Consider the following 18,674-nt stretch of genomic DNA (forward strand, 5'->3'; position numbering starts at 1 on the left):
GGACAGACCGTGGTCACGTGTTGGTTCCTACAGGTCTGACAGCTCGGTGGTCACAGGGCGTTTCCTCCTGGTGTGTGTCCCGGGTCCCTGCCCGCAGGGCTTGTTCAGAAAGGCCTTGCTGTTGGCAGGGGAGTGGGCGGGGTTCGCTGGGTCCCAGAGCCTATTCTCAGGGTCGCCGGGGGCCCTGCAGGAAGTGACTTCGCCGCATGGTGTCTGGTCCAAGACTCAGTTCCCAGAGTCCTCACTTACAGGAGTGATTTATTCGCTGAAACATCTACCCCCAGATTAAACGTATCCCAGCTCCAGTGTCCGCAGTCTTTAGAAAGTGGACGTATTTCGCTTGTGCCGAGCAGGTGTGAGAAGGCATGGCAGTGCCCCACATACATTCATTCCGACCAGCTGGCTTGTTTGTGCCTCCACAGGAACGTTTCTTAAAGTTTAGGGACGTATTTTATTTCCAAGATGTTGATATTTTGCCCTCTCTTAAAACCCTCCCCCATCCCCATGATATGCATTTTTATGTTATGAATACAGATTTATATTTTCTTTAATATTTTACTTTTTACTATTGTAGTTATCAAATAATATTGTTATTGTTGTTTTGTCCCTAAGTCGTGTCCAACTCTTTTACGACCCCGTGAACTGTAGCCCGCCAGCTCCTCTATCCATGGGATTTCCCCCGTAGAATACTGGATTGGGTTGCCAGTTCCTCCTCTAGGGGATCTTCCTGACCCAGAGATTGAACCCGAGTCTCCTGGCAGTTGGATTCTTTACCACTGAGCCACTTGGGAAGCCCATAAAATAATATAGGAGTATATAAATATAAATACTTACATGAATATAAAATTGCCTAACCTTTTCAAAAAGAAACTTACATAAAGTATTTTTAAAAAGTAGCTTCAAACTGTTTGTTACATTCCTTTGAGAAACACACACACACACCCACGTACACGGAATGATGCACTGGAAATCTATTTTAAAACCCTAATCAGCTAGCCATTTTCATGCCTAAACAATTAAATTACAGGCTTGTCTGGCAAGTTCCCAATTACAGCCTTGGAAAAACTTTGTAATACAACAACAAAAGTGGTTCTTTATGGGTAAAATGTGACTCCGATGGGGCTGTGCTTCATGTGTGTATGTACACAGGTCGTGTGTCAGCTAAAACACACGTAACATGCATTTTCTCTGCCGTCTTGCTTCCTAACGTTTGTGTTATTAGAAGTACGGAAGGTCTGAGTAAAAAGCTCACATTTATTGACACGCTTTGTAAGGCTAGTTATCTTAGGTTAATGTGTTTTAGGAAAAGTTGAAGCACCAAGTTGCATGTGGCGTGCGTTTGCCTGAGAGAGTGCAATTGCGGCTGTTTAGTACTTGGATGTATTTACTGAAACCTTTTCTCACAGGGTGGTGTTTGGAGGAGGACTGCTCACTACCAGAGACCCCAACCAGGGCTGAGAAACCATCTGAAACCCTCAGGCTCACGGAGGCTGGGGATGGTTCAGTCGCTCAGTGGTGTCTGACCCTTTGTGATCCCATAGACTACAGCCTGCCAGGCTGCTCTGTCCATGAGATTCTCCAGGCAAGAATACTGGAGTGGGCTGCCATTTCCTTCTCCAGGGGAACTTCCCGACTCAGGGATCAAACCTGAGTCTCTTACATCCCCTGCATTGGCAGGCAGGTTCCTTACCATTAGTGCCACCTGGGAAGCCCAGTGCTATGGTATATGGGGCCAATAAGGTCCTCCTAAATCTTCTAACTGGGGCTGCCGCCCATGTGCATTTTTACATTGAAAGTTCTGTCGACACCATTTTTTTGGGGGGAGGGGAAAGAAGTGATGACCCGTCTTAAGCATCGATTTTTGCTTGCAGCTAAAAAGAACGATCGTGAAGATTGTTGATTGGGCCACTGACAAAGGAAAGCCAGTTGTGGGAAATTCCATTTTGACTCTTTCTTTAAACGTTTGCAAGAAACTTTGTGAGTCAACGGTGGGCTTCAGGAAGGGGGTCACTTAGTGGTGGAGCCAGTTTTGTTAACATTATGATTTCCTTAACGATAATGGTATTCTGAGCTTAAGTGGTCATTACCCTTATGGTGTTTTTTTTCATTTTTCCATTTTCCCCCTCCAAATATTTTTAAGTTCTTTAAAAAGATATCCCGGCTCATTCTCAGAGGGATCGACAGCAGAGCTTAGTGTTGAATGATGGGGATGGGCAGAGAAGTGGAAAACAAAAGAGAAAGAAGAGCTTATTGTGCTGGTTGATGGGCGCCATGAACGCTCTGCTTAAGACTTTTCCTGTAAATTGCAGGACCCTGCTACCTTTCGCATGAAGCTTTTAAGCTAGTTTTTCAGGAAGCCCAGATAAGAAATGAAAAGTATATTCTCTAGCATTGGGTTTCTAGAGTGGAAGCATCTAGTCTTTGGCTGGGGGTCGGGGGTGCTGGGGAATCAGAAACTAAACATCAAAGCTGTAGTTAGGAAACAAAATGTGGATTTCTCTGGCAGCAAAGGTGGCAGCATTGCCTCCCTGCCCCCCTATGGAAAGGAGGACAGTCCAGCCGCATCCTTTGGACCCAGGTGAGCCTGGGTACTGGCTGGCTCTCCTGCCTGTGCTGGAGTGGATGGGGCTGCGCTTACAGTTGGTCCTCTTTGCTCTGTGGCCAGCTTGGAGGCTCCTGGTAGTAGAAGCGAGGCCCCAGTGGGCAGGTGTCTCACTGTCTGTGACCGTTCGCTCGGCCTGTGCCGGGGGGTCTGAGTGCTTTGCAGGGGGCTTCCTCATGTCCTTTCCCGATTCTCAGCACCTGACAGGTGAGGGCATGCCTAGATGGGAAGGCCATCTCCTGAAAAATTCACGCCCTGGAAACTGGAGTCAGCTCTGGGGTCAGCTCTGCCCACACCTGAACGGCAGGGTTGGGGTCTCTGTGCAGAATCCCCAGAGCAGCCTCTTGACTCTGAGAGCATTTCACTTTCTGTGGCCCCAAACTGCAGGGAGGAGCAGAGAAGGAAGGAACACTGGCTACAGAAGGACTGTTTGGAGATTGGAGCAATTCTTACTCCTCGAAATTTTCATTTAATTTCCAGATGCATTCACAGGTTGCTTTTTATGATCCCTAATCAGCTGAGTTTTTCTTGTTCCATGAGTCTTGTTTTCGTGGCTGGGTTTCAGATGTTTAATTCTCATGAATTGGAGGTTCTGATATTTAACATCCTTTATGGACCACCTTGGGGCTTCCCAGGTGGTGCTAGTGGTAAAGAACTTGCCTGCCAGTGTAGGAGATATGAGAGATGTGGGCTCCATCCTTGGATGGGGAAGATCCCCTGGAGGAGGGCATAGCAACCCACTGCAGTATTCTTGTCTGGAGAGTCCCATGGACAGAGGAGCCTGGCGGGGTACAGTCCGAGAGTAGCAAAGAGTCCGCCACTACTGAAGCGACTTAGCACCCACGCACGCACGCACGCATGGACGGATATCTATGACGATAAATGACTTTAGCACGCAGTCAACTACAATGATTTATTTTAATGATTTAGCACTCGGTTATTACCAGACATTAATTGTTTAGTGACTGATCTTTTAAAGGAAAGCAGCTGCTTGTTGGTCAGTTTAAACTTTGACGGATGCTTTTCTGTAAATAGGCCGGGAATGGGATTCTGAACGAGCAACGTGTGGACGTTATATATCCGCGGATGTTATGGGGCCGCTGTTCGCGCGGGAAGCCTGGTTCCTAAGGCCTTTGTCTTTTCTGTTCCAGGTGCTCGCCGCCAGCGCCATGCTCTCCAGGTAGGACACGCCCGCCCGCGGGGCAGGCGCACCTCTGCAGTGGGGCAGCGGGAAGCATCTTCTCGCCTGAACATGGAGAGATAAGGCGCCTTCCGGCAGGCAGGCCCGCGTGACCAGGAGCTGTGCCCGCCGCGGCCGTCGAAATGGAGCGCTCCCGGGAGGCCGAGGCGGAGCTGAGAGGGGGCCGCAGCCCGCCCAGGGCCAGCCGGAGCCCCGAGGCGGACGGGGACAGGGGGCTGAGCTACAGCTGCTGTATCTGCGGCAAGACCTTCCCCTTCCAGAGCTCACTGTCCCAGCACATGCGCAAGCACACGGGCGAGAAGCCCTACAAGTGCCCCTATTGCGACCACCGCGCCGCGCAGAAGGGAAACCTCAAGATCCACATCCGCGGGCACCGCGCAGGCACGCTCACCCAGGGCCGCGAGCCTGAGGCGGCCGAGACGCGCGTGTCCGAGGGGCTTGGCGGCTGCACCAGCCCCACCAAGAGCACGTCGGCCTGCAACCGCATCCTGAACGGCGCCACGCAGGCGGACACCGGCAAGATCCTGCTGCGCAGCACGCGGAAGGAGGCGGAGGGTGCGGCGGCGGGGCAGTGCGCCTTCTGCAAGAGCAGGTTCGAGCGCAAGAAGGACCTGGCGCAGCACGTGCAGCAGGCGCACAAGCCCTTCACGTGCCGCCTGTGCAGCTACGCCACCCTGCGTGAGGAGGCCCTGCTCAGTCACGTCGAGAAGGATCACATCGCGGCGCAGGGGCCTCGCGGAGACGCCTTCGCCGAAAACGGCAAGCCAGAGCTGCCGCCCGGCGAGTTCCCCTGCGAGGTGTGCGGCCAGGCCTTCAGCCAGACCTGGTTCCTGAAGGCGCACATGAAGAAGCACAGGGGCTCCTTCGACCACGGCTGCCACATCTGCGGCCGGAGATTCAAGGAGCCGTGGTTCCTGAAAAACCACATGAAGGCGCATGGCCCGAAGGCGGGGAGCAAAAACAGGCCCCGGAGCGAGCTGGAGCCCGTGGCCACCATCAACGACGTGGTGCAGGAAGAGGTGATCGTGGCTGGCCTGAGCCTCTACGAAGTCTGCACTAAGTGTGGAAACCTGTTTACGAACCTGGACAGCTTGAACGCACACAACGCCATCCACCGCCGGGTGGAGGCCGGCCAACCACGGGCCGCCGTTGGGGAGGGCTCAGCGACTGGCCCTGCCGATTCCCAGCAGCTCTTCCTTCAGTGCCTGAACCTGCGCCCGGCGGCCGGCACGCCCGCCCGCGGGCAGACTGGGCGGCGCGTGGCCGAGCTGGACCCGGTCAACAGCTACCAGGCCTGGCAGCTGGCCACCCGGGGCAAGGTGGCCGAGCCGGCCGAGTACCTCAAGTACGCGGCGTGGGACGAGGCGCTGGCCGGGGACGTGGCCTTCGATAAGGAGCGACGCGAGTTCATCCTGGTGAGCCAGGAGAAGCGCAAGCGCGAGCCTGAGCCGGGTGCACAGGGCCCTCCGCGCAAGAGGGTGGGCGCACCCGGGGACCCCGCGCCCGGGCCCCCAGATCCCCGGCCTGCCGCGCGCCCCAGCCGCCGCGCCGCCGTCCCCGCCGGTCACGGCAAGTCGTCCGAGTGCTTCGAGTGCGGCAAGATCTTCCGCACGTACCACCAGATGGTGCTGCACTCGCGGGTGCACCGCCGCGCGCGCCGCGACCGAGAGCGTGACGGCCCAGGGGACCGTGCGCCGCGCACCCGCTGCGGATCCCTCAGCGAGGGCGACTCGGCCTCGCAGCCCAGCAGCCCCGGGTCGGGCTGCGCCGCCGCCGACTCCCCGGGCTCGGGCCTCGCTGATGAGGCTGCTGATGAGAGCGGAGAGGAGGCCCCGGCCCATCCCGCAGCAGGTGAGCCCATGCGCCCGGGTGGTCCAGGAGCGGGTAGGGTGGACTCGGGTGGCCCAGGTCCCAGTAGCCCTGCGTCCGGGTTGCCCTTGCCCGGGTATCTCACGTCCAGGTGGTTTGGGCTCAGGTAGCCCTGTAGCTGGGTCGCCCCATATCCAAGTGGCCCGCGTGCAGGAAACCTTTGCCCGGGTTCTCACGCTCAGGGGATGCAGGCTCACTCAGGTTATCTTGGATGTGGATGGCCCTGTGCTTAGGTACTGTTGAGCTGGGGAAGTCCAGATCCAGTAGACTGCTGCTGTACGGCACAGGCATCATTAATGCCCAGGCGGTTAAGGCTCAGGTAGCCCTGCCCCCACGTGGCCCAGCATCCTTGGTGCTCAGGTAGCCTCATCCTTTGGTGGCCCTGCCCCCAGGTAACCCTGCACTTGCTGCCTTTTCCCAGGTGTTCCAGGCTCGGGTAGTCCTGACTCAGGTGCCTCTGCACTCAGAGAGTCTGTACCCAATGTGTACTTGGAGCATGGGCTGGTGGGTGCAGACCCAGGCCCCTGTCAGCTCCACTTGAGGCTCCTGTTTGCTGACTACCTATAGTGTTTGCATAAATCAACCCTAGCTGTTGAGGTCGTGGTCTCTTTGGAGCATCAGATATTTCTAAGCAAAGACCGGGTGATGGAGCTCCTCCGAGGTGTGCCCTTCTCTTCTCACCATCAGCTGGGGCACACACCCTTTCCTCTGCTTCTCTCCTTGCACCAGACAGCTGAGTGAAAGAGGACCTTCATATTGTGTGCAGTTATAATTAATCTCCTCGGATTCCAGTAACCCTTTGGGTTTAGAGATGGCTAATTGGAACCAGATTACTTTCCCAGTTGCAGCTATGTAAATATTTAAAGATGCTTGGCCAACTTTCTTCCCATCATGTTCTATTTTTTAATAAATTTTATACATTTTGGTATTTTCTTCATTAATTTTTGTCTTGGGTAATTCCTTTAAATGGAGGTGATGTTTCAGTTCCAAGCTTGTAACTTTCTCCCCGTAGCCAGGAATGTTTTCCTTTCTCCCTGAAAATTGGTTTGACTGGATGTTACTTTTAGGGAAAGATTGGCGATGATGGAAATCCCAGTGCTTCAGCTCAGCTTTTTGTATTCCGTAGTGAGGAAAACTGCCCCTGTGCAACTCTTTAAAACAACACGAGTGTATGTCGTTCTTCCCGTACTGAAAATGAAGCTAGTTCTCTTGAACAGAGTTTAACTATTACAGGCCTAGACAATGTATTGTATGAGCGTCTGGTACACTCAGGTATATGCAAAGTCAGTAGAAGTGCAGTAAAAAGTTTCTCTGATCCTGCAGAGCAGTCTCTACTGAATCTGCACACATGTACATGTCCGTTAGTGAAAAATAGCACATTATGCATCAGCTCATATTTTGCATTTCATTTCTTAGTCATTCACCCGTGGGAAGAAGCAAGATAATATTCCTTTCTCTGAAACTGTACTTTGCATTCTGGGAGATCGTCTGGATTTTAACAGCAGTTGGCCATGTATGACCTGGGGAACCCAACTGTGACCCTGGGTGGCATGTTTGAGGACTAGTTTTTGTTTTTCCTTTTTAAATATGTTGACAACTATAGATTTTACTGGTCACATACCAGTAACACCTTGTCTACTTTTTGGAGCACATTTGGATAAAATGCTAAGCTGGTAATAATTTTTTATAACTTTGAAGATGGATATTTTTAATATTTGGAAAAGCTGTCCTTCACCTCATCTATTATGATAGATGTGAGATGCCCAGTAATAAGCAAATTCAGCAGTGCCTTTAAAGTCAAGATGTGGGAAAGATCAAATTACATTCACTGTAAATTGAAATTTACTCTGTTTTTTCCCCTCAGGTTCATTAAATTTTAGAGATTATCATTTACTTCTTAATGAGATTATATGTATTTTCTCTATATGTAATCTACTTTTTGAGAAATTTGGTGCCTCTGATGATTCCATAGAAAGATTGTATACAGTAGTGAATTTTGCAAGTTGACAACAGAATATTATAGCTTGTTGAGAGACTAGGAAATTTTATGTTATGACAATGGTGAAAATGTTGAACATCGTAGGTCTGCACAGGTCATTTTTTGTAGCCCCGAAGGACAGTATCTTTACTCCTAAAGATACCAATTTTATATCATAGCAGGCCTTTAATATTCTTGTTGTTCAGTTGCTCAGTCATGTCTGACTCTTTGCAACCGCATGGACTGCAGCACACCAGGCTTCCCTGCCCTTCACTATTTCCTAGGTTGGTGATGCCATCCCACCATCTCATCCTCTGTTACCTCCTTCTACTCCTGCCCTCAATCTTTCCCAGCATCAGATAGCTTTTGCCAGTGAGTCAGTTCTTTGCATCAGGTGGCCAAAGTATTGGAGTTTGAGCTTCAGCATCATTCCTTCCAGTGAATATTCAGGGTTGATTTCCTTTAGGATTGACTGGTTTGATCTCCTTGTTGTCCAAGGGACTCTAAAGTGTCTTCTCCAGCGCCATAGTTGGAAAGCATCCGTTCTTAGGCGCTCAGCCTTCTTTATGGTTGAACTCTCATAGCTGTACATGACTACTGGAAAAACCATAGCTTTGGCTATATGGACCTTTGTTGAGAAAGTTATGTTTCTGCTTTTTAATACACTGCCTAGGTTTGTGATAGCTTTTCTTCCAAGGAGCAAGTGTGTTTAGCTGGCATTAGATCTCTGATGCCGCTTATGGAGAGAGGAGTTTTATATGGATTTAAGACACAAAACAGTTTTATTGGCAGGGATTGGCGAGAACTTGGAGACAACCATTAATACTTTGGAAAAGCAAATGGGTGCTTTGAATCCTCTATTTTGATCTGCAGTGAACCTTTTTTTTTTGTTTAAAAAAACGCATTCAACTTTGGAAAATACTTGCCTTTCTTATCACCGAAAGATGACTTAGATCTTCAAACATTGAAATGACTTTAAATTCTCATAGAACCTGGGTGGGATGACTGGTTAAAATTATGAGAGGAAACACATAGGAATTGAGTCATAGAAAGATCAGACTGGTTCTTATGAACCTGAGTTCACCTGTGGTGGCAGTTGACATCAGAATTCAGATTTTTGTGACCTTTCCAGTAATTCCCATCATGCCATAATTTCCTCCAAAGAGTTTTGACATCCAGGAGTAGGTTTGAACGCTGCTTCTGAATCTGGAGACAATTTGCTTGATCAGATTAATTGAAAGAAACTCTTCTTTTTCATGAAACATTCTTTGTTGAGTGTTGCCGCCTCCTGCTTTGGAAAGCTCTGATTGTCATTACCTCTATTTCCACGTAAGACTGAGTCACTGCAGCCCTCATTAAGGACTTAAAATAGTCTAAGAGCAAAGTTGTGAATAAAACTCAATAATTTAAAATGCGTTAGTGAGCTGGATTTAAGTTTCCATTGAGAAAGTGACTTGGCACCGGTGGAAAGTACACTTCTGGAGTTCACAAAAATTAGTCCTTTTAATTAGGGAAGAGGAGCCTTGAAAGGGCATAAAATTGAAATTAGAAAAATTAATATTTTCAACCACAGAGTAGAGTTAGGGTGCTCACAGGTCATCACTGTGGACAGGTGAACAGGCCAAAGAGGAATTCTTCTCAGAAAGCATTGGAGTAGGTGACTTCCTTGACAGTCCAGTGGTTAAAACCCGGCACTTTCACTGGTGGAGGTGCCGGTTCCATCCCTGGTTGGGGAACTAAGATCCCACATGCCTCGTGGTGCAGCTAGGAAAAAGAATTGAAATCACGAGAGTGCTGGGGTGACTTAGGAGTGATGGAAGCCCTCTGAGTGTGTCTTGAAGGACTCTCTTCGTGAGCTCACTGTCCTCTAAGACATGGTGCCCTTGGGGGAAGCCTGGCCTCATGCTGGGGGCCCTGACTTGATGCAAAACCCATTCCCACTGGGTATCTCCATACCGTTTCTGCTAACACTTAGGTGATTGATTACCCCAGGTATTTTTGTTGTTGTTGCTGTTGTTGAAGTATAATGGCTTTACAATATTATGTTAGTTTCAAGTGTATGACATAGTGATTCAGTATTTTTATAGGTATATTGCATTTAAAGTTATTACAAAGTAATGACTGTCCCTGTGTTAGACAATATATCCTTGGTTTTGACTATCTTCTGTTATTCTGACTTCTTCTATCACATCAAATCCATAATCCACTGAGCCCAGCCTCTTTCTGTATCTGTGGATGATGGCCGTAACGTAATTGATAGTAAAACCCCAAGTTTTGAAATTGCGGATAACGAAATTGCAAATATTTGACTGTTTCTAACTGACTCAACTTTCATAGAATGGAACAAGTGCCACAGTATTATATGTAGTTGGAAGAATTAAGGAGAGAGTTTTCAGGATTAAAAAGTACAGTCAAGGGAAGAAAAGACCTTTAGAAAGAAGAAGTTACTTATTTCAGAAAGCCTCCATTTTCTGATTTTTCTTCGTTGGCTTCCTCCAGTCTAACACTTTCAGATGTTACAGCTCATCTCTTCCCTGTTGTAACTACAAGAAGGACCACAGTGTCTTGGTTGTAAGATGTTGGTGGAGCACGTGCTCTGAGCCCGACTGCTCGTCCACATCAGTGTGTGGGTGGGTGAGGCCAGCCAGGCCGTGCTCACCCAGCTTCCAGAAGGGTTAAGCAGCTAGTCCCCTCTTTTTTTTCCCATAGAGCGTGGGTAGTCATTAGAGCAGTTTAGAGAGGAAACATTGCTACGTGTCCTCCCATTGTGCCGGGATTTGGGGGGACTCTAGAGGACAGCAGTCCCAGGGTGGAGTGTGGGGTGGGCCAGGGAGAGGTGTTTACCGGCAGCTGGGCCTGCTGGCGAGAATCCCAGGGACGGAGGAGCCTGGTGGGCTGCCGTCTGTGGGGTCACACAGAGTTGGACGCAACTGAAGTGATTTAGCAGCGGTGTTTACTTTGACAGAGCGGGAGGGGCTGTGGGCATGGATGCTTCCCAGGGTCCTGTCCGGATCCATGTCGAGGTGTGTTCTGAGCCAGGGAGCTGGGCCCCGCTTGCAGACCTGCCTGGTTCCCGTCTCCGATGCTCAGTGGCTGGGAAGGACTTCTGTCCTGATGCAAGGCTTCATCAGTGCCTCCCCGACTCAAGAAGCCAAAAATGACACCCCAGGAAAGGGGCTGGGGGCAAGGAGGAGAGACCATAGATAGAGTGGAGGATGGGAAGCAGGGTGTGTGAAACTGGCTTGCGTCGCTCAGCGGGTAAAGAATCTGCCTGCAGTGGAGAGACCCGGGTTCTATCCCTGGGTCGGGAAGATCCCCTGGAGAAGGAAATGGCAACCCATTCCAGTGTTCTTGCCTGGAGAATCCCATGGACGGAGGAGCCTGGCAGGTTATCGTCCCCAGGGTCATGAGAGTCGGACACGACCGAGTGACTAAACCACCACCACCAACTGTGGGGTGGCAGGCGCATCCAAGAACAGTCGTGTGCCTGAGACGAACCCCCACTCCCTGGGGCCCTGGCTGGGGCGGGAGTGAACCTGGGACCCCGGGCGGTGTCAGTCCCTCATGGTCCTGGGACCCCGTTAAACGGGAGCCCGTGGGATGGGTCCGAGTGAGACCAAGAGGCCAGCTCCCCTCGGCCACGACTCCCGCCGGTGCGCCGGGCCGTTTCCCATCCCTGGCAGCCTGGGCACCTTGGATGATGGGAACTTGATAACTGCACGTGCGGGTTGGTCGGCTGCTGCAGAAGTGCCCGGCCACGATGCTGGCCCTGGGCCGGGCCCCGGGCAGGGGTGCTCCCTGCCCCATGCCCGCAAGCGCTGGGCGCAGCCTTGAGGTGGGGGCCCGACGGGAGAGACTCGGGACAGCTGAGGGAGGAAGGGAGAGCAGGCTGATCCCAGACCACAAGGAGGGGCTGCGAACGCAGGCGGATGCCTCTGAGCTAGATGCGAGGGCGACCACCCCCCTTAGTCTCTCCTACTGGACGAAACACCAAGGAATTTACTTAGGTGGGAGTAAAGCGAGAGTTGTAAACCCTCCTATCAAATCCTTATTCAGTAGAAAGACGCACTGAAGTTCTTTAAGAAAAATACCCAGATGCACTTGACAACCGACCACAGAATACCCTGTGGTTTAGTCAGCATCTTAGCAACCAGGAGCAACGCACGGAGACACCGGCAATTATTCACCGGCCCTGCAGCCCCCTGGTAGGCCTCGGAATTATCACAGCAAGTGTGAGTTGCGATGGGAATAGAGCCTCAGAAGTGTGTTTTATTCTATTCTGATTCTTCAAACACTGATCATCTGTGCATGGCGTGCGTGCTCATATTTGCTTGATCACCATGCTGTGTCCTCTGACCTTCCAGAACGAACGAATTACGCTGTGGCTGTGAAACATCAGACTCTGGAGATGATGCTCTGAGCTTTTCTCTTGACGCTGAGACACACACGTGGGATGCATGGTCCTTGGGCTGTGAAGCGGACGCCGTGCAAACACTGTGGCTTCTTAGCAGGATCCAAATGCTTCTTTGTTGTCTGTCTCTGTCTCCATTTCTCTCTTTCACACAAGATGTGCTGTGCTCTGCCAGATCGTTTAGTCGTGTCCAGCTCTGTGCAACCCTGGGGACTGTAGCCCTCCAGGCTCTTCTGTGTATGGGATTTTCCAGGCAAGAATACTGGTGTGGGTTGCCATTTCCCTCTCCAGGGGATCTTCCTGACCCAAGGGTCAAATCCCTGTTTCATATGTCTCCTGCATTGAAAGGTGGATTCTTTATCACTAGCACCACCTGGGAAGCCCTTCACACAAGACAGAAGCATAGAATTTAGAGCTGGAGGGAACTGGGGGATAGTGGTCTGTCCCGTTTTAACAGAGAAGAAACCAAGGCACGGGGGGGTCCTCGTGGCTTGCCCAGCGTCTTCAGGACTCCAGGCTGCAGTTCTTCTGCGTGCAGTAGCGGTGTGTCTTCACCCCTCAGCCACTGAGGGTCCGGCTTTTTGGGCTGCACATGGGGGGCCAGGACCGCGCCTGCGGGGTTGTTCCTGCCATGATCCCTGCGGTGCCTGGCTCCGCCCGGCTCTGCTTGGCGTCCTGTTCACACGACTCTTGCTGGTGCCAGAGTTAGATCCAGAACCGACGTCCACAGGGTCCGACTCCTAGCCTGGGAGAGGGTGTCTCTTTTGGCTTGTCGCTTGAGGGGCAGAAGCCTGTGGTCCTAAACACACAGTCCTAGAAACACGCACTGAAGTTCAGGCCCCGCCTGGGGCTCCAGATCCACAGTCTCCACGGCCACCGGCCCCGAAGGCAGCCAAGATGGAGCGGAGGCAGCTCTGCTGAGCTCTGCAGTCCTCTCCGGCCCTCGTTGGGGTGGGCACCAGCTCCATCCTCTCCAGGAGGCTGCTCGTGGGCAACATGGAGTGGGTGTTCTCTGGAGGAGAAATTAATGATGTTCCTGGATGCCAATAAAAAATGCACGCCCTGTGTCCATAGAGGCTTACTTGATGCGGCCCCTGTTCAGTCCCTCCTGTCTCTGCGTTTCCGAGTCCGTCATCTCCCGCCGTCCTGCTGGCTGTCGGCTTCCCCTGTGCGCTGTGGTGCTGCTGGCGTTGATTTTCGGCTCCTCCCCTGTGGTCCACACATCACGAAGAGGAGCCTGGTCTCCGGTTCAGACAGGAGCTTGTGACTTGACGTGACATGTGAGCCCCCTCTTTGTAGATGTTGCCCCTTTGTGTGCGTGCGTACATGCTCGATCACTTTGAGCGTGTCCGACTCTGTGACCCTGTGGACTGGAGCCCGCCAGGCTCCTCCGTCCGCGGGATTTCCCAGGCAAGAATGCTGGAGTGTGTTGCCATGCCCTCCTCTAGGGGATCTTCCTGACCCAGCAATTGAACGGATGTCTCCTGCGTCTGCTGCACTGCAGGCGGATTCTTTACTCCTGAGCCGCTGGGGAAGCCCGTTACCCCCTCTGTAGGAGAAACAGCTGAGTTTGGGTCTGTCACCCCAGACCCCTGAGATGTGGCCTTCTGTGGGAAGAGTTGGATTGAACTGATTTTGCTTCTGAACCAACTGATTTTGCTGGTTGGCAGGGCGTGTCCCGGGCAGTTCTGCAGGAGGATGACCCTGGGCTGCGGAAGCGGGGTCACGCCTGGTGAGCTGGGGTGTCCCAGCTTCCTAGGCACATGTCACTCCACTGACACCTGTCTTTCTGGGGAGGATCGTCAGGGTGCAGATGGTGAGAGGCTGCAAGGACCCGGTGCCTTTGCCCCTGGCCCTGGGGTCTTTGCTGCTGAGAAGAGCGGTCCTTTTCTGCTTCCACCGTGGCCAAGCCCACTGGGAGTCCGAGGTTCACGGTCCTCACCTGTGACCTCAGAAGCAGACCCACCTGGAGCCCAGGCGACCCCTTCTTTCAGGATGTACTGTCCTTCCAAGGCACGCTCTCGCCCAGCCAGCTCCGTACCGAGGGTGCTATTTGATTCGTATCATACTTGGTCTGTGTGTTCATTGTGGGCAGTGAATCATTTATATCTGAGATTCTCTTTAGTCAAGTATTTAGGTTTTGTTTGATAAGTATGTTGTGTACATGTCTCTGGCACAGGTTTTTAAAATTTCATCCATAACTTTGGTTCAGTTTTTTTTTTTTTTTAAATTTCTTAATTTTCTGTGCTCAGGTCCTAATCCAAGACTGGTTTTTGTGAAACCTTTGCAGGCTCCTGATATGACCCAGTATTTGCATGCACGGTTTGCATACTTTGCATATTAAAACAGACTGTAGTTTCAGATCTGTATTCTACTAGATTTGGAAAAGCTAGGGGTAGTCTTCTCTGGATTGAAGGTTAGAAGGTCAGACTTTCTTTACTGGAATTTTACCTGGACCTGTGTGTGTGGTCAGCGTACTCATGTCCACTCAAAGCATGCCTCCTCTTCGGCTTTGTTTACGAAGGCAGCCGTTAATCCGAGAGCAGTGTCTTCACATGTGAGAAAGACATTGAGGCTAACTGCTAGCTGCCAAGTATGTTCTCCTAACAATGTACCAGACTTGAGTGTTACGCTCTTTTTGCGAACTCCGGACTTTCAGCCCTGTGGATAAACTGAGTTCCAGTTTTACTCTCACTGCACTTTTCATTTTTCAGTCTAATTGGTTACTGAAATATACCATCTAAAAGGGTAGCCCAGTGGGACCCTCTGATGACGGGTTGACCATGCTGGAGAAGATGGTGTGTGTGCCTGGCCCTAACGTCCAAAGCCTGCTGGGAGCCGTGGCTTCCTCCCCAGAATCCTGCAGTTAGGTTGTCCTGCAGATGAATGGGCAGTTCACTGAAGGGCTGGACCGCTGGAGAATGCCATTTTGGACATGGGAATGGTGGTCAGGTTTCCAGTCTGACTTCTGGATGCTATAATTGCTTTCCTTCAAAGCTTGTCTGTGATGTTCTTGGCCTTTAAAAAACAGATTTCTGCAGCATTCGTGAGATATGATTTACACAGGTTATTCTGGCATTGGACTTGAAACGCACAGTAGCGGATCAAACAAAATTTTTTGTCTTTAAGAAGTAGAATTTGGGGCTGTTTTTTTAAAAAAATGGTGAAATTCGGTAGGGTAGGGCCATGAGGTTAAAAACAGGCATTAAACCTTTAAAAGCTCTTTTTCTTGTAAAGCTCCTTGGCTGATAGAGAAGCGTTGTTAATGGCCGCACAGTGCAGTTCGGGGTGTCACCGGAGGTGGCTGACAGAGTTCCTGAATTCCAGCTGCAGAGAAAGGGGTTGCACAGTCCTGACTTGGGGATTTTGTGAACTCTGAACACAAAGTTCTGGACAGGTGGTGTGCAACAGGAATGGGAGAAAGAGTCTCTGCAGTTTCCATGGTGACAGACTGCTCACCACTTAGAAACAGGTTCTTGCTACTGATCACAAAAGGGCCCCGGGCTTGCACGTTAGTGGGGAAGAGAGAAAGCTGCCCCCAGAGCTGCCTCCCGAGCTGGAAAGCACCGGGTGGATGCCAGGTTCTTGGATCCATTTTAAATATCCAGATTTCTTTCCCATTCTGGATCAAAGTTTTGGGTTTTTTCTCTGAGTTTGAAGGTCTGGTGTGTTGAGGGGAGCTGTTTTAGAAGCTTGTAGGTTTTGGAACCTCAGCACGCGAGGATGTTTCCCAGAGCAGGTGCAGGGAAGGTGGGGGAGGGGCTGGTCTTCCCTCCAGCCCAGGGGTCCAGCATCAGGCTCGCCCACCCTGCTGCCCACTGGTCACCGTCTCCCCCCATCCTGCTCAGCCCCTTTGCCCTCCCTTTGGCCCCTTTTCTATCCGAGGGCAAAGGGAGGGGACAGGACACCAGGTCACACCCAGCGCCCAGCGTGCACTGCGAGGCACCGTGTTGGGGCACGGGGGTCTTGGGTGACGGTCCGTCCAGCCGCAGAGCCTCCTGTGCCTGTTGTCTCTCTGTGACCCGAGGCCAGGGACAGGCTGCAGCCAGTGTGCCCGGAACAGATCACTGCAGCCCTGCCCTTGTCATTCCCGAAATCCTGGGCAGCCCCCCTGCCGGCTCCCGGCCCTCCGCCCTGGTTGCAGGGGAATGTGCCACTTCTCCGCTCCCTCTGATGCCCTCGGTGTGGGGCAGGGCCGTCCAGGGAAAGGTTTTCTGTTCAGAGGCTCAGTTGTGTCTGACTCTTTGCAGCCCCATGGACTGCAGCACGCCAGGCTTCCGCGTCCTTCATTATCTCCTCGAGTCTCTCAAATTCATGTCCATCGAGTCAGTGATGCCATCCAACCATCTCATCCTCTGCTGTCCCCTTCTCCTTTTGCCTTCACTCTTTCCCACATCAGGGGCTTTTCCAGTGAGTCAGCTCTTCACATCAGGTGGCCAAAGTGCTGGAGCTTCAGTTTCAGCATCAGTCCGTCCAGTGAATATTCAGGGGTGATTTCCTTTAAGGGCGAGGTTAGGGTTCCTTTCACTTCTCACTTTCATGCATTGGAGAAGGAAATGGCAACCCACTCTAGTGTTCTTGCCTGGAAAATCCCAGGGATGGGGGAGCCTGGTGGGCTGCCTTCTATGGGGTTGCACAGAGTTGGACATGACTGAAGCGACTTAGCAGCAGCAGCAGGGTCCCCCAAAGCGGGTCTTTTTGCCGTAGAACTGCTCACCCCCAGCTCCTCTGCCCCCAGATGAGGCGGGGAGGGGCCAAGGCCCCGAGTCCAGCTCCACAGCCTCACCTGCACAGGAGGGCCCTTGGAGCCACCGAGGCTCTGAGAGGCCCGTCTGGTAGAGACTGGTCATTGGTTAAATGCCGCCCTGTGGTTTGGGTCCCCTGAAGGTAATACCGGCTTCTGCTCTGTCTCCCATGAGTACGTTCCCTCTTCTCAGTGAAAGAATGATACCGCATATAGATGAAAAGTAATTTCATTCATGACGTGATGCTGGCGTTTATATCACTATAGACACTTTTTTTTTTTTTGGACTGAGCGTCTGACTCATACAGTGCTTCCTTTCAAGTCATTCATGTAAATAATATATTTGTTTAGCTGAAAACATGTTAGAGGTTCAGTACATAAAAAATACAGGATGCCTGGTAAATTTCACATAAACAGCCTTTTTTAGTGTAAGTATGTCCCATATAGCATCTGAGACATAGGCTAAAAGTGACTTGTCTTTGGTTTGCAGTTCAGATTACCTGGCTCCCCCGTGCGTTCCCTGGTGTGTGTCTCTGGGTGAATCTCCTGGCAGGTGGTTCTTTCAGGACACCCAGGAAATGCCTGGTCTTGTTTCCTGACCTGCTTGTTGGCTGACTGAGACCTGTTCAGTAGCTCTGTTCACTACTGTATGGAGATGCTGGTGACCTCATGCTATGAATGTTGGGATGATAATTAGCTGAGGAATAAAAGGGGATGGCTCTCTAGTGGAGACTCCTTGCTCTCTGGTTTACAGGTATCGATACTTTGAACACGTGCATTACCTGCATTGAGGGTCAGAACAGTGCTGGTGGAGAAAGAGATTTAGGAGAAAATGAAAATTGCATTTATTCTGTTTGATGGATGAAAAAAATCCTAGCGTTTTCTAACACAGAAAATGTTCCACGCACTTCCTGGAGTCAGGGCCACGTGACACATTTGAGTGTCCTGTATAGCGTGCAGCCGCTGTGACTGGCTCTTTCTGAAATCCATCCTAGAGAATAATGCTGCCCCAGGGGTGGCTGCTGTAGCGTGCGTGTCAGTCATCAGAGGAAAGTTCTGCTTCGTTTGGAATTTGGTAGGTGGGGTTTGCTGCTGTCTCACAGGTTCGTGCTGTCCCACAGTGGGGTGTCAGTTATCCACGATGTATGTAGTACTGGGGTCACAGCTTTGCCCTAACTCTGTGGGACCCTGGTAGACACCCCCAAGAATCTGGTAGCTTGATTACTAAAAGGCTCCATCTAGCCTGAACTGCTGAAACTTACCCTACATGCAAGGGCCCCTCTCCTTAATTCAAAATAAAAAGAGCTCAGGAATCCTGCAGACCATACTTTAAGAAAGCTGTGGGACATGTACACAGTAGAACAGTACTCGGCCATTAAGAAGAGCGCATCTGAATCAGTTCTAATCAGGTGAATGAAACTGGAGTCTGTTTTGCAGAGTGAAGTGAGTCAGAAAGAAAAACACCAGTACAGTATATTAACACGTGTATATGGGATTTAGAAAGATGGTAACGATGACCTTGTATGCAAGACAGCAAAAGAGACACAGATATAAAAAACAGACTTTTGGACTGTGCGGGAGAAGGCAGGGGTGGGATGACTTGAGAGAATAGCATTGAAACGTGTATATGATCGAATGACAGCTGGGATGACCCTGAGGGATGGGATGGGGAGGGGGGTTCGGGATGGGGGAACACGTGTACACCCATGGCGGATTCATATCAATGTATGGCACAACCACTACAATATTGTAAAGTAATTAGCTTCCAATTAAAAAAAAAAAAAGAGCCCCAGGAATCCTTCGGACCATACTCTAGACCTGGGCTGCCCAGATGTAGAGACAGGGTCCTGTAATCTCAGTCTGTGATCT

At 51.1% G+C, this 18,674-nt stretch overlaps 1 protein-coding gene across 1 annotated transcript in view; it reads left to right on the forward strand.

The window, feature by feature from the left end:
- Positions 1 to 3,925: 3,925 nt before the first annotated feature.
- The window catches only part of ZNF516 (zinc finger protein 516), a 52,076-nt gene continuing 37,327 nt past the window's right edge, over positions 3,926 to 18,674 (forward strand). Inside the window, exon 1 of the mRNA XM_068994005.1 lies at positions 3,926 to 5,654. Within this exon, the coding sequence (XP_068850106.1) occupies positions 3,926 to 5,654 (1,729 nt within the window). The remainder of the gene's footprint in view (positions 5,655 to 18,674) is intronic.

The sequence above is a fragment of the Capricornis sumatraensis genome, chromosome 21, assembly GCF_032405125.1.
Source record: "Capricornis sumatraensis isolate serow.1 chromosome 21, serow.2, whole genome shotgun sequence".
Classification (NCBI taxonomy): domain Eukaryota; kingdom Metazoa; phylum Chordata; class Mammalia; order Artiodactyla; family Bovidae; genus Capricornis; species Capricornis sumatraensis.